We start from the raw sequence: 14,680 nt of genomic DNA, 5'->3' as shown, positions 1-14,680 counted from the left end.
ACTGGAAGATTCTAACTGGATAGAACCATAGGATTCGCTAGGCACGCATCAAGCAAGGAGCATTTGAAATGCACTACAGAAAGAAAAACCATTTCGAAGTGCTATGGGAACTGAGGTGTCAACACTTGTTAACAATAGGCAGCTGGCAAGAACTCATTTTGCACTTTGACAAAAGTGCTCAGTCAGAACAGACGAAGCATGCCACGCCAAAGGAAAGCTCAACTAATCCAACTGGCATTTGAGGGGGATTGTTCAAGAAGATTTTGCAGAGAATGGATTGATCGATTAATCAGGAAGTTCAACAGAGCATCAAGGAGGCTGCAACTCTTCTGAAAAGGTAAGAAACAATCTACAGTTGTAATCAAAAGTTTTGAGAATGACACAAATATAAATTTTCACAAAGTCTGCTGCCTCAGTTTTTATGATGGCAATTTGCATATACTCCAGAATGTTATGAAGAGTGATCAGATGAATTGCAATTAATTGCAAAATCCCTCTTTGCCATGAAAATGAACTTAATCCCAAAAATGCATTTCAGCCATGCCACAAAAGGACCAGCTGACATCATGTCAGTGATTCTCTCGTTAACACAGGTGAGAGTATTGACGAGGACAAGGCTGGAGATCACTCTGTCATGCCGATTGAGTTAGAATAACAGACTGGAAGCTTTAAAAGGAGGATGGTGCTTGAAATCATTATTCTTCCTCTGTTAACCATGGTTACCTGCAAGGAAACATGTGCCGTCATCATTGCTTTGCACAAAAAAGGGCTTCACAGGCAAGGATATTGCTGCAAGTAAGATTGCACCTAAAATCAACCATTTATCATCAAGAACTTCAAGGAGAGAGGTTCAATTGTTGTGAAGACGGCTTCAGGGCGCCCAAGAAAGTCCAGCAAGCGCCAGGACCGTCTCCTAAAGTTGATTCAGCTGCGGAATCGGGGCACCAGCAGTGCAGAGCTTGCTCAGGAATGGCAGCAGGCACAGTGAGGCGAAGACTTTTGGAGGATGGGCTGGTGTCAAGAAGGGCAGCGAGGAAGCCACTTCTCCCCAGGAAAAACATCAGGGACAGACTGATATTCTGCAAAGGGTACAGGGATTGGACTGCTGAGGACTGGGGTAAAGTAATTTTCTCTGATGAATCCCCTTTCCGATTGTTTGGGGCATCTGGAAAAAAGCTTGTCCGGAGAAGACAAGGTGAGCGCTACCATCAGTCTTGTGTCATGCCAACAGTAAAGCATTCTGAGACCATTAATGTGTGGGGTTGCTTCTCAGCCAAGGAAGTGGGCTCACTCACAATTTTGCCTAAGAACACAGCCATGAATAAAGAATGGTACCAACACATCCTCCGAGAGCAACTTCTCCCAACCATCAGAGTTAGTTCTTTGCCTTTTTCAGCATGATGGAGCACCTTGCCATAAGGCAAAAGTGATAAATAAGTGGCTCGGGGAACAAAACATATGTTTTTGGTCCATGGCCAGGAAACTCCCCAGACGTTAATCCCAGTGAGAATTTGTGGTCAATCCTCATGAGGCGGGTGGACAAACAAACACCCACAAATTCTAACAAACTCCAAGCATTGATTATGCAAGAATGGGCTGCCATCAGTCAGGATGTGGCCCAGAAGTTAATTGCAGAGGTCTTGAAAAAGAAGGGTCAACACTGCAAATATTGAGTCGTTGCATAAACTTCATGTAATTGTCAGTAAAAGCCTTTGACACTTATGGAATGCTTGTAATTATACTTCAGTATACCATAGTAACATCTGCCAAAAAAAAATCTAAAAACACTGAAGCAGCAAACTTTGTGAAGACCAATACTTACATTCTCAAAACTTTTGACCACGACTGTAGCTGGTTGGTTTTGATCAAAATATTGGTGGTATAACCAGTGGAATCATTTTCAGCAAAAACCTAGAGTATGGAATAGCAAAAATACTTTTTTAGCTAGCCAATATTTTAACTGCCAAAATGGCCATGCTTAGTGTGTAGGGTGCCGTCCATGGTGCTGATGGAGCGCAGCAAAGATTTCGCGCCAACCTGTTACTTCTTGGACGTACTGCCAAATTCTCTAAAACGACGTTGGAGGCGGCTTATGGTAGAGAAATGAACATTACATTATCTGGCAACAGCTCTAGTGGACATTCCTGCAGTCAACATGCCAATTGCACACTCCCTCAAAACTTGACACATCTGTGGCATTGTGGTATTTTAGAGTGGCTTTTTGTACCCAGCACAAGGTGCACCTGTGTAATTACCATTCTGTTTACTCAGATTCTTGATATGCCACACCTGTCAGGTGGATGGGTTATTTTGGCAAAAGAGAAATGCTCAGTAACAGGGAAATCCATAGGTTATGGCCTAACAAATGTATTTAAATTGACTGATTAATTAATACAAACTGTAACTAAGTAAAATCAATGAAATTGTTGCATGTAGCGTTTATATTTGTGTTCAGTGCATTCGGAAAGTATTCAGACTCCTTGACTTTTCCCACATTTTGTGGAATTGATAAAATATATATATATATTTTTTACATCAATCTAACACAATACCCCATAATGACAAAGCAAAAACAGGTTTTTAGAAATTTTTGCAAATGTATTAAAAATTAAAACGGAAATATCTAATTTACACAAGGATTCAGACCCTTTACTCAGTACTTTGTTGAAGCACCTTTGGCAGCGTTTATAGCCTCGACTCTTCTTGAATATGACGCTACAAGCTTGACACCTGTATTTAGGGAGTTTCTCCCATTCTTTGCAGATCCTCTCAAGCTCTGTCAGGTTGGATGGGGAGCATCGCTGCACAGCCATTTTCAGGTCTATCCAGCGATGTTCGATCGGGTTCAAGGACATTGAGACTTGTTCCGAAGACACTCCATTTCTAAAAACCTGTTTTCACTTTGTCATTATGGGGTATTGTGTGTAGATTGAGGAGTCTGTAACGTAACAAAATGTGGAAAAAGTCAGAATACACTGTACTTTCAGCGTTTAGTTTGCATTGTTGTAAGACAGCTGTGTGTACGGCTGCATTCACATAGGGTAATTCACCTATTACAAACAGCCTATCTTGTAGCATATATTCATTGCCAAAACAGCCTTGCTTTAGTGTGTGAGGCGCTGTCCATTGTGCTGATACAGCGCAGATTGGCTGCAGATTTTGCGCCAACCTGTCACTTCAAAAGCACTCAATGGCCTCGGAGTCTCTTTGTTTATTGTGGTATAGCGGCATATAAGAATAATTCAATATAATCCCAATGCAAGAATTTTGCCCCCTCACCAATTTAAAACTGCCCTCTTAGTCACTTTAGGCCTATCCTGGCGCCGGGTCTGTCTGCTCGGCTTGTGACCCTGGACAACACCCTGTCGTTCTCCGCTAACATCAAAGCGGTGACCCGATCCTGCAGGATCATGCTCTACAACATTCGCAGAGTACGACCCTACCTTACACAGAAAGCGGCACAGGTCCTAATCCAGGCACTTGTCATCTCCAGTCTGGATTACTGCAACTCGCTGTTGGCTGGGCTCCCTGCCTGTGCCATTAAACCCCTACAAGTTATCCAGAACGCTGCAGCCCGTCTGGTGTTCAACCTCCCAAGTTCTCTCATGTTACCCCGCTCCTCCGCACACTCCACTGGCTTCCAATTGAGGCTTGCATCTACTACAAGACCATGGTGCTTGCCTACGGAGCTGTGAGGGGAACGGCACCTCCTTACCTTCAGGCTCTGATCAGACCCTACACCCAAACGAGGGCACTACGTTCATCCACCTCTGGCCTGCTAGCTCCCCTATCTCTACGGAAGCACAGTTCCCGCTCAGCCCAGTCAAAGCTATTCCCAATGGTGGAACAAGCTCCCCCACGACGCCAGGACAGCGGAGTCACTGACCACCTTCCGGAGACACTTGAAACCCCACCTCTTTAAGGAATACCTGGAATTGTATCAAGTAATCCTTCTTCCCCCACAAATTTTTTTTTTTTAAAGTGGTTGTCCCACTGGCTATCATAAGTTGAAGGCACCAATTTGTAAGTCGCTCTGGATAAGAGCAACTGCTAAATGATGTAAATGTAAATGTTAAGTAATATCGACCAAATAAGCTATTTCTAGCCTCTTTGCATCAAATATGTATGCTGCTGAGACAAGTTAATTAAAAAATACTTCAAACAACAACGCCCAAAAAAGTGTTCTCACCCGCACTTTCAAACAAAGTCTGGTGCCCTGATCATACCCTTATGTTAAAAACAGACAAGGAATACGTTGTGAAATATTTTAGTTGATTGATATTGTCTTGTTATGTAAGGATGAGTGTTTCGCTATATCCTCCACAACCTTCTAAAGAAGAAGCATTCTTCTGAACAGTGTAATGTGTTTTAATTTGATTTCAGATGGCTGTCTATCCTGTCTTTCCATTCATAATCTAAAGCTAAATTGCAGGTTTTGCAGAATATATTGTTGTCTGCAAAGAGTCCCAGTGGGGTATTGACACGCTCTTTTTTTCAAGCGATAGTGATTGAATTTAAAATATTTTCTCTTTGGATTCATAGTCTCTCCACTTTAACTGTCCTAATTGCCCCATTTACAGTGGGGGAAAAAAGTATTTAGTCAGCCACCAATTGTGCAAGTTCTCCCACGTAAAAAGATGAGAGAGGCCTGTACTTTTCATCATAGGTACACGTCAACTATGACAGACAAATTGAGGAGAAAAAAAATCCAGAAAATCACATTGTAAGATATTTTATGAATTTATTTGCAACTTATGGTGGAAAATAAGTATTTGGTCACCTACAAACAAGCAAGATTTCTGGCTCTCACAGACCTGTAACTTCTTCTTTAAGAGGCTCCTCTGTCCTCCACTCATTACCTGTATTAATGGCACCTGTTTGAGCTTGTTATCAGTATAAAAGACACCTGTCCACAACCTCAAACAAACAGTCACACTCCAAACTCCACTATGGCCAAGACCAAAGAGCTGTCAAAGGACACCAGAAACAAAATTGTAGACCTGCCCCTGGCTGGGAAGACTGAATCTGCAATAGGTAAGCAGCTTGGTTTGAAGAAATCAACTGTGGGAGCAATTATTAGGAAATGGAAGACATACAAGACCACTGATAATCTCCCCTCGATCTGGGGCTCCACGCAAGATCTCACCCCGTGGGGTCAAAATGATCACAAGAACGGTGAGCAAAAATCCCAGAACCACACGGGGGACCTAGTGAATGACCTGCAGAGAGCTGGGACCAAAGTAACAAAGCCTACCATCAGTAACACACTACGCCGCCAGTGACTCAAATCCTGCAGTGCCAGACGTGTCCCCCCTGCTTAAGCCAGTACATGTCCAGGCCCGTCTGAAGTTTGCTAGAGTGCATTTGGATGATCCAGAAGAGGATTGGGAGAATGTCATATGGTCAGATGAAACCAAAATATAACTTTTTGGTAAAAACTCAACTCAATCGTGTTTGGAGGACAAAGAATGCTGAGTTGCATCCAAAGAACACCATACCTACTGTGAAGCATGGGGGTGGAAACATCATGCTTTGGGGCTGTTTTTCTGCAAAGGGACCAGGACGACTGATCCGTGTAAAGGAAAGAATGAATGGGGCCATGTATCGTGAGATTTTGAGTGAAAACCTCCTTCCATCAGCAAGGGCATTGAAGATTAAACGTGGCTGGGTCTTTCAGCATGACAATGATCCCAAACACACCGCCCGGGCAACGAAGGAGTGGCTTCGTAAGAAGCATTTCAAGTTCCTGGAGTGGCCTAGCCAGTCTCCAGATCTCAACCCCATAGAAAATCTTTGGAGGGAGTTGAAAGTCCGTGTTGCCCAGCGACAGCCCCAAAACATCACTGCTCTAGAGGAGATCTGCATGGAGGAATGGGCCAAAATACCAGCAACAGTGTGTGAAAACCTTGTGAAGACTTACAGAAAACGTTTGACCTGTGTCATTGCCAACAAAGGGTATATAATAAAGTATTGAGAAACTTTTGTTATTGACCAAATACTTATTTTCCACCATAATTTGCAAATAAATTCATAAAAATCCTACAATGTGATTTTCTGGAATTTTTTCTCAGTTTTGTCTGTCATAGTTGACGTGTACCTATGATGAAAATTACAGGCCTCTCTCATCTTTCTAAGTGGGAGAACTTGCACAATTGGTGGCTGACTAAATACTATTTTCCCCCACTGTATATAACCTCCGATGATCAGGGATTGAGTCTTTTGGAGAGGATCAGCTTGAGCAAAGCGAGGTGTAGAATCACTGCTCTACAAATAGTATTCCCTGCCAAATAATAGGTTTTGTGCAATTAAGATTCGTATGCTATGCCTCCCCTGGTTTAGGTGTTCCCCCCCACTAAACATTCATGTAAAACTACACATTTAATGATTGGAGACAGCTTGTGTCAATTAAAGAGCATTTCCTAGGATTTCCTGCCTGCAGCAAACCCAATGGATAACGCTGGAAATAACAGTCAAAGAAACCCCCCACAAAGTCATTAAATGTCAATTTTCACCTAATTTCTACCAGCATGTCAAATGCAGTCACTTTAATACCCTATCCAACTTGTACAAATTACCTCGACTAACCTGTACCCCCGCACATTGGCTCGGTACCGCCTGTATATAGCCTCGTTATTGTTATTTTACTGTGAAATGTTTTATTTTATTTTTTACTTGATTTCAGGAAGCTACAGCAGAACCAGTGACCTTTCATCGTTTTGGGCGAGGGGTACCTGTTATTACAATAATTGATTATGAATGTTAGGGGTACCTGTGATGCCCTGAGGAGTGGTTTGGAGGTCGCAGTACCACAGCCGGTTGACCGGGTCACAGCCCTCCCTGATGGACAGCAGCACGTAGCGCCCGTCATCGGACACCTGGAGAGAGCGACACTGGTCAAGCACTCTGACCACAACACTCTGCCGCTAACCCTAACCCAAATAAAGTATCAGAGAAATTGTTACATAGCAAAACTGTCTCTCCTCGTGAGTGTAGAGGGGAACAGGATTGGTGTGGATGCTAAGTGAACAGAAAATATTACTTACATTAAAGATTACGACATTACTACTCAAATAATGTTATTTCTGCTTGAGTGCCTATTTAAGCTTAGAACCATGGCTGTGTTAAAACAGTTTGCTAGATATAGCAAGTCAAGCACCCACCTGTCTGTAGGGGAGCGTTTAGTAATAGTGACTCCATCCTACCTCGACACCGCTCATCCACTTGGGGTGGTCGGAGAACTCCGCACACAGGCAGTCCTGGGACTGGGGGGTCCCCAACACGTGAAAGTAGAGCTTCTGGTGCAGGTTGGTGGACGTCTCAGTGCCTAGAGGATGAGGAGAGAGAGACAGAGGTGTTAATGTACCCCTTGTGGCGATGTGAAGAACCTAACATATTATACTGAACAAAAAAAAAACATGCAACAATTTCCAATTTTACTGAGTTACAGTTCATGTAAGGAAATCAGTCAATTGAAATAAATAAATTAGGCCCTAATCACGACTGGGAATACAGATATGCATCTGTTGTTCACAGATAAAAAATTAAATACATTTTAAGGTAGGGGCATGGATCAGAAAACCAGTTAATATCTGGTGTAACCACCATTTACTTCATGCAGCGTGACATCTCCTTCGCAAAGAGTTGATCAGGCTGTTGATTGTGGCCTGTGGAATGTTGTCCCACTCCTCTTCAATGGCTGTGCAAAGTTGCTGGATATTGGCTGGAACTGAAACACGCTGTCGTACACTTCGATCCAGAGCAAAACATGCTCAATGGGTGACATGTCTGCGGAGTATGCAGCCAAAGGAAAAACTGGGACATTTTCAGCTTCCAGGAATTGTGTAGAGAGCCTTGCGACATGGGCTGTGCATTATTACATTTACATTTTAGTCATTATCATGCTGAAACATGAGGTGATGGCGGCGGATGAATGGCACGACAATGAGCCTCAGGATCTCGTGCATTCAAATTGCCATCGATAAAATGCAACTGTGTTCGTTGTCAGTAGCTTATGCCTGCCCATACCATAACCCCACCGCCACCATGGGGTACTCTGTTCACAACTTTAACATCAGCAAACCACTCGCCCACACAACGCCATACACGTGGTCTGCGATTGTGACGTCGGTTGGACGTACTGCCAAACTCATTAAAATGACGTTGGAGGCGGTTTATGGTAGAGAAATTAAGATTACATTCTCTGGCAACAGCTCTGGTGGACATTCCTGCAGTCAGCATGCCAGTTGCATGCTCCCACATTTTAGAGTGGCCCTTTATTGTTCCCAGCACAAGGTACACCTGTGTAATGATCATGCTGTTTAATCAGCTTCTTGATATGCCACGCCTGTCAGGTGGATGGATTACCTTGGCAAAGGATAAATGCTCACTAACAGGGACGCAAACAAATGTGCACAAAATTTGAGATAAGCTTTTTGAGAGTATGGAACATTTCTGGGATCTTTTATTTCAGCTCATGAAACATGGGACCCACACTTTACATGTTGCGTTTATATTTTTGTTCAGTGTGTATCTACGTATCAAGGATGCTCACCGTCGCTCTTGCCCTCCTGCTTAGGGTAGGAGTTGTAGAAGAGGCCCTTGCCATCGTGGGTCCAGGACATGCAGCTGAACTTAACCCTCTCTAGTTTGTCCTTGAGGGCCACGGCCCCCTCCACCCGCAGGAAGCGCATCTCCACCCAGTCCGAGCCGCTGGCGCTGGTGCCATACGCCAGGTATTCGCCGTCCTCCGAGAACGCATAGCCTGAGGAGATCGACAGAACTTGATTTAAAACAAGGAAGTTATTGAAAACACTTCTATAGTGAAGACATAAGGAGACAGCGGAGAGCAGGGGCAAATGAGTTAGCCTATGCCAGGATTCCCCGACTGGTGGTCCGCGGCCCGAATTTTGCCCAAAGGTGATTTTATTTGGACCCGCAAGTTTACTGAACAAAACAAAACTCAGCAAAAAAAGAAACGTCCTCTCACTGTCAACTGCATATATTTTCAGCAAACTTAACATGTGTAAATATTTGTATGAACATAAGATTCAACAGACATAAACTGAACAAGTTCCACAGACATGTGACTAACATAAATTGAATAATGTGTCCCTGAACAAAGGGGGGGTCAAAATCAAAAGTCAATTTCTGGTGTGGCCACCAGCTGCATTAAGTACTGCAGTTCATCTCCTCCTCATGGACGGCACCAGATTTGCCAGTTCTTGCTGTGAGATGTTACCCCACTCTTCCACCAAGGTACCTGCAAGTTCCCAGACATTTCTGGGGGGGGTATGGCCCTAGCCCTCACCCTTCGATCCAACAGGTCCCAGACGTGCTCAATGGGATTGAGATCCGGGCTCGTCGCTGGCCATGGCAGAACACGGACATTCCTTTCTTGCAGGAAATCACGCACAGAACGAACAGTATGGCTGGTGGCATTGTCATGCTGGAGGGTCATGTCAGGATGAGCCTGCAGGAAGGGTACCACATGAGGGAGGAGGATGTCTTCCCTGTAATGCACAGCGTTGAGATTGCCTGCAATGACAACAAGCTTAGTCCGATGATGCTGTGACACACCGCCCCAGACCATGATGGACCCTCCACCTCCAAATCGATCCCGGTCCAGAGTACAGGCCTCGGTGTAACGCTCATTCCTTCGACGATAAACGCGAATACAACCATCACCCCTGGTGAGACAAAACTGCGACTCGTCAGTGAAGAGCACTTTTTGCCAGTCCTGTCTGGTCCAGCGACGGTGGGCTTGTGCCCATAGGCGACGTTGTTGCCGGTGATGTCTGGTGAGGACCTGCCTTACAACAGGCCTACAAGCCCTCAGTCCAGCCTCTCTCAGCCTATTGCGGACAGTCTGGCCACTGATGGAGGGATTGTGCGTTCCTGGTGTAAATGTAAAAATGTCAAATGGAGTAACTCGGGCAGTTGTTGTTGCCATCCTGTACCTGTCCCGCAGGTGATGTTCGGCGGTACCGATCCTGTGCAGATTAAATAAATGTTTTTCCTCACCAATCTACACACAATACCCCATAATGACGAAGTGAAAACAGGTTTAGACATTTTTGCTAATGTATTAAAAATAAAAAACAGAAATACCTTACCAGGTGCATCCTGTTTCCATTAATTATCCTTGACATGTTTCTACAACTTGATTGAAGTCCACCTGTGGTATATTCAACTGATTGGACATGATTTGGAGCTCTTCAGTACGGGCCATTCTACTGCCAATGTTTGTCTATGGAGATTGCATGGCGGTGTGCTCGATTTTATACACCTGTCAGCAATGGGTGTGGTTGAAATAGCCGTGTGTCACCATTGGCCTCACGGTGAAATCCCTGAGCAGTTTCCTTCCTCTCTACAACCGAGTTAGGCAGGACGCCTGTATCTTTGTAGTGACTGGGTGTATTGATACACCATCCAAAGTGTAATTAATAATTTCACCATGCTCAAAGGGATATTCAATGTCTGTTTTTCGTTTAATTTTTTTTACACATCTACCAATCGGTGCCCTTCTTTGTGAGGCATTGGAGAACATCCCTGGTCTTTGTGGTTGAATCTCTGTTTGAAATTCACTGCTCAACTTTCAAAAAACATATAATTCCACTTTGACATTATGGGGTATTGTGTGTAGGCCAGTGACAAATCTCAAATGAATCAATTTTAAATTCAGGCTGTAGCACAACAAAATGTGGAAAAAGTCAAGTGGTGTGAATACTTTCTGAAGGCACTGTATATACACATCATATAGCCTTGCATGCCCAGCTAGACTACATAGTGTAATGTCAGCGCCACACATTGATTGTTAATAGAGAGAACATATAATGAAGACAATGGCCATCTGTATAGTATTGTCAATAATATTGTTTGAACACATTTCAGTCCCCCACCTTGTAAAGCGACAGTCCCGTCCTCAGAGAAAGTGTTTGGGTCCAGAAAGACTGTGGGCTCTGCCTCCAGGCTCTCCTGAACATACATCACACTCTGGTTCTGGAGACCTGTGTTGTAGAAGTGGAAATACCTGCAGAGGGGAACAAGAATGTGAGCCTGACACCAATGGAACTGCACTATCCAGTATTCCAAGAGACAAGTCCCCCTGAACCTCTTAAGGCGTTTTCACACAGTTTTGAGCTACAGTCCGAATCAGAGTTCGACTATTTGTTACTTTGTATTATTTATATTTAGTTCAGTTGGCTTCACATCGCCAAAATGTCAAACTAACAAAAATTCCGAAACAAAACCACATGTCCATGCAAGTCAAATGTATGCACACATGACTAAGTCGCTTTGGATAAAAGCATCTGCTAAATGGCATATTATATTATTATTATTATATTTTGTTTCTTGGGCAAAATTGATCAAGTTAAATCCATTCATGATTATCAATTACTTTCGCTTTGATCTTCCAACAACATGCGGGAGGAAACAGCGCAATAGACGCTCTAACTGCGACGTGAATAGGCTATAGTCAATAGCCTATATCCCCGGTATAGCCCCCATCTCCCCTAATCTGCATAGGATGCGCTGCTGCTTTCAGAATGTTTCAGAGATCTCACGTTATGATGCTGTGCGCATTTCATCAAATGTTCGCAGTCAAACAACCAATAATGATGCGCGACTCTGGTTATTTCTCTGTTTGGTCCGGACTGCATTCTCACCTGCAGCGAACCGCACCACGGTACGAATTGAATCGGACCGAGACTACCCTTTGTGAGCGAATCACGGTGCATTGTTTAGTGCGCTCCCGAGTGCAGTGTTCACACCAGTCCAATCGAAGCAAAATAAGGGGGTAAACGCACCAGAGTTCGGAAAAGACGCACCAAACCAATTTGGTGTGAAAGCCCCCTCACAAGGAACCAAACGGGGAGGGCCTACTTGGGGTGTATTCATCATTTTTCTTAACGGAAAACATTTAGAAGCAGATTTTTTTTATTCTATGAACAAATGCAGCTATGTCCCACCCCCGTTTGATTGTTTGCTTCTGTTGGGTTTCTACTGAATAAACCTCTGGTGTTGTCCAATAAGAAATCCTCATTTTCCTGTTGCAGAATGTAAAAAAAAAAATGTGTTACATGCCCTAATGAACATGACCAGCTGCACTAGGGTTGGAATGGCTGCTGTGGCTTCTGCTACCTAGCATGAGGACGAAAATGACAGTTTTCCGGAAAACTAGCAGACGTTCAATCTTCTCAGTGTAGCAGTTGGGATAATGGGAAAATGCGGAGCACAATACATTTCTCATCCCTGGATCGCGCTGGCTCTGCAGTTCCTTAATTTACAAAGGAAGGCTGTCTGACCCTAGTGCAGCTGTAAGGAAGCGGGTCGGATCTGCTGGCTAACCTTGACCCAACCCCAGCCCTTCTCTCTCTCGCTCTCTCTCTCTCTCACCTACTCCCCCTCTTGAAGGGGCAGCTGTATTTGGGGTAGTCATAGAGCTCCGTCATGCGCTCCTTGAACAGCTCCCGCACCTCACAGCGCTCCAGGTAGGGCAGTGTCAGCTGGTTCTGAGCATTGACAAAAGCCTGGGAAGAAACAAGCCATATCAACATCACTGCAATGACCACTAATTCACAGAAGGTGGTGCTGGTTGCAACCTTATCTACTGTGTCAGTAGCCTATGTCAATACTGTTTGGACATTTTAGTTGGTGACTCAAATGTAATTTCAGTCTTTGTCCTTGATTGTGGGGGGGTGTTGGCAGTGGCACAAAATCTACAGTGACCAACTCAGCTAACTTTATTATCCCTTGATAAAAGTAATAATATACAAATTAATGAGAATTATCAGAATTTCTGTCACCAAGTTGACACCGACTAAGGACTCCCTGACCTAAACCAGCTGATAAAACAACCAGTGGTGAATGAATGGCAGATGGGCGTTTACCTGCGTCTTCTCGCTGTCTGGGTCCTCCAGCCAACTGTACGGGTCTGGAATCTTATTGCCATGGTAGTCATCCACCTGTAAGAAATAACAACCAGGTGAAATCCAGAATGTGCGGCAGCTGTCAGCCAACAACTTTGATCATTCATCATTTGCTGCTGGATGTTATGTGATAACATGACAGAGCTAAGGTTAGCTTGCTAGCTAGCCTATGCAAAAGCTTTGCTAGCAGCTAGCTAACATGAAACAAAGCCAACAAAAGGCGAACGAAGCCTAGCTAACTGGCTCATTCATTTGAGGTTTGGTTATCCATGCTGGTAACATTATGCTACAAGCTAACAGTTAGCTAGCTAGCGTTCATTTGTTAGCTTGCGAACTCGGTTCATAGCTAGCTAGCTAGCTAGCTAGCTAGCAAGCAATGTGCATGTGTTCAAATGACAACTTATTTTAGTAGCCTCAAGCTATCCAACTAAACAAAGACGGCTAGCTAGTTAGCAAGTACCGGTACATCATGGCAAGCTAGCAAGTGGCTAGCTCCTCCCCATTCACTTGAAAGCGGCATGACTAGCTAGCCTCTTACTTACAACTGCCTCGTCACGGTAAGCATTTGGATACTGGAAAGACATTTTAGAAGTGACTGTTCTTGAAATCCGTAATAAGGAAAGTTGTGTCGAATACTTAAATAATTGTTTGGATATGACTTTCTGGATTCGACCAAACATCAACTTCGTCTTTTTCTTCTTCTTCTTAAAATGTCTTCTTCTTCGATTAGGTTTAACGGCGGTTGGCATCCAATTTGTTGCATTACCGCCACCTACTAGACTGGAGTACAACTCCCTTATATTTTGCTTGAAAAATAAAAGAAGAAAGAAATAACCTACCATCTAACACTACACTCACAAATTTCAAAATAAAATAATAATACTATAACAAAATAATAATAATAATTTCCACATTTATTCTTAAAAAACTAAACAAAAGTCAATGTACTCCTTCACTTAGTCAAATGTACTCAGCTCTGGGGCCTGAGAGGGGGAAGCATCTTCAGACATTATTCCCTGCAATGTTTCAGCTGTGAAATCCTGGAGATCCAAGAACCTTTTAGCCACTTACACGATGATTTCCAGTTTCTTCGATTTTGTGTTAGTTTGTCCTGTACAATTAATCACCTGCACAATAAACATAACAAAATCTCTCTCTCCACTGACTGACATCCATAGACTGTTGGGCATCATCCACTGCCATAGCTTCATCATCTCTACTCGCTGCTTCAACAATTTAATGCCTCTGCATAGGAGACCTTCTCGACAGCCCTGGTCCTTCCTACTTTGACCTCCTTCACCTGAACAGGGCACTCAGGGAAATCTGGAACGTGATTCACATCACAATTGCAGCACCGTGCATCCTCAGACTCTTCAACAATGATATTCCGTTTGCAAACACTTGACACTTCTTTCTATTCACAGTGCGGGTTAAGTGACGTGAATGAACCATTACTGGCATGTTCATCTTAAACCATGAAGCCTCAATATCCATCGAGACGCCAGATATGACACCTTTTATTAGTGCCCTACTCCGATAATAGCATTCCACTTCATGTGTTTATTATTTTTACATCCACAGTTCTTTCTCCTTTTGTTATTTTGACACACATGAAATCAACATCATAGCACTCCTGGTCACATCTTTGTGACCGCAAACGGGTTTCCCAAAAAGACATCCTTGCTCATGCATCGCACTCCAACAAGGAATGAGGCATTATCATACTGAGGCTTATCTTGACTTACAACTTA

General features: G+C 43.6%; 1 protein-coding gene across 1 annotated transcript in view; it reads right to left on the bottom strand.

Annotated features, from left to right (window-relative positions):
* The window catches only part of LOC121549123 (prolyl endopeptidase), a 44,185-nt gene extending 30,529 nt beyond the window's left edge, over positions 1–13,656 (bottom strand). The window contains exons 1-7 of the mRNA XM_041860977.2: positions 13,472–13,656; positions 12,891–12,965; positions 12,397–12,530; positions 10,899–11,029; positions 8,552–8,761; positions 7,203–7,324; positions 6,770–6,875 (exon numbers count right to left, since the gene is read on the bottom strand). Coding sequence (XP_041716911.1) covers positions 6,770–6,875; positions 7,203–7,324; positions 8,552–8,761; positions 10,899–11,029; positions 12,397–12,530; positions 12,891–12,965; positions 13,472–13,609 — 916 coding nt within the window. The 5' untranslated portion in view covers positions 13,610–13,656. The remainder of the gene's footprint in view (positions 1–6,769; positions 6,876–7,202; positions 7,325–8,551; positions 8,762–10,898; positions 11,030–12,396; positions 12,531–12,890; positions 12,966–13,471) is intronic.
* Positions 13,657–14,680: the final 1,024 nt, after the last annotated feature.

Source organism: Coregonus clupeaformis, chromosome 33, assembly GCF_020615455.1.
Source record: "Coregonus clupeaformis isolate EN_2021a chromosome 33, ASM2061545v1, whole genome shotgun sequence".
NCBI lineage: Eukaryota > Metazoa > Chordata > Actinopteri > Salmoniformes > Salmonidae > Coregonus > Coregonus clupeaformis.
Note: the sequence above shows the minus strand (reverse complement) of the source record. Positions and strands in the feature narration are given on the sequence as shown.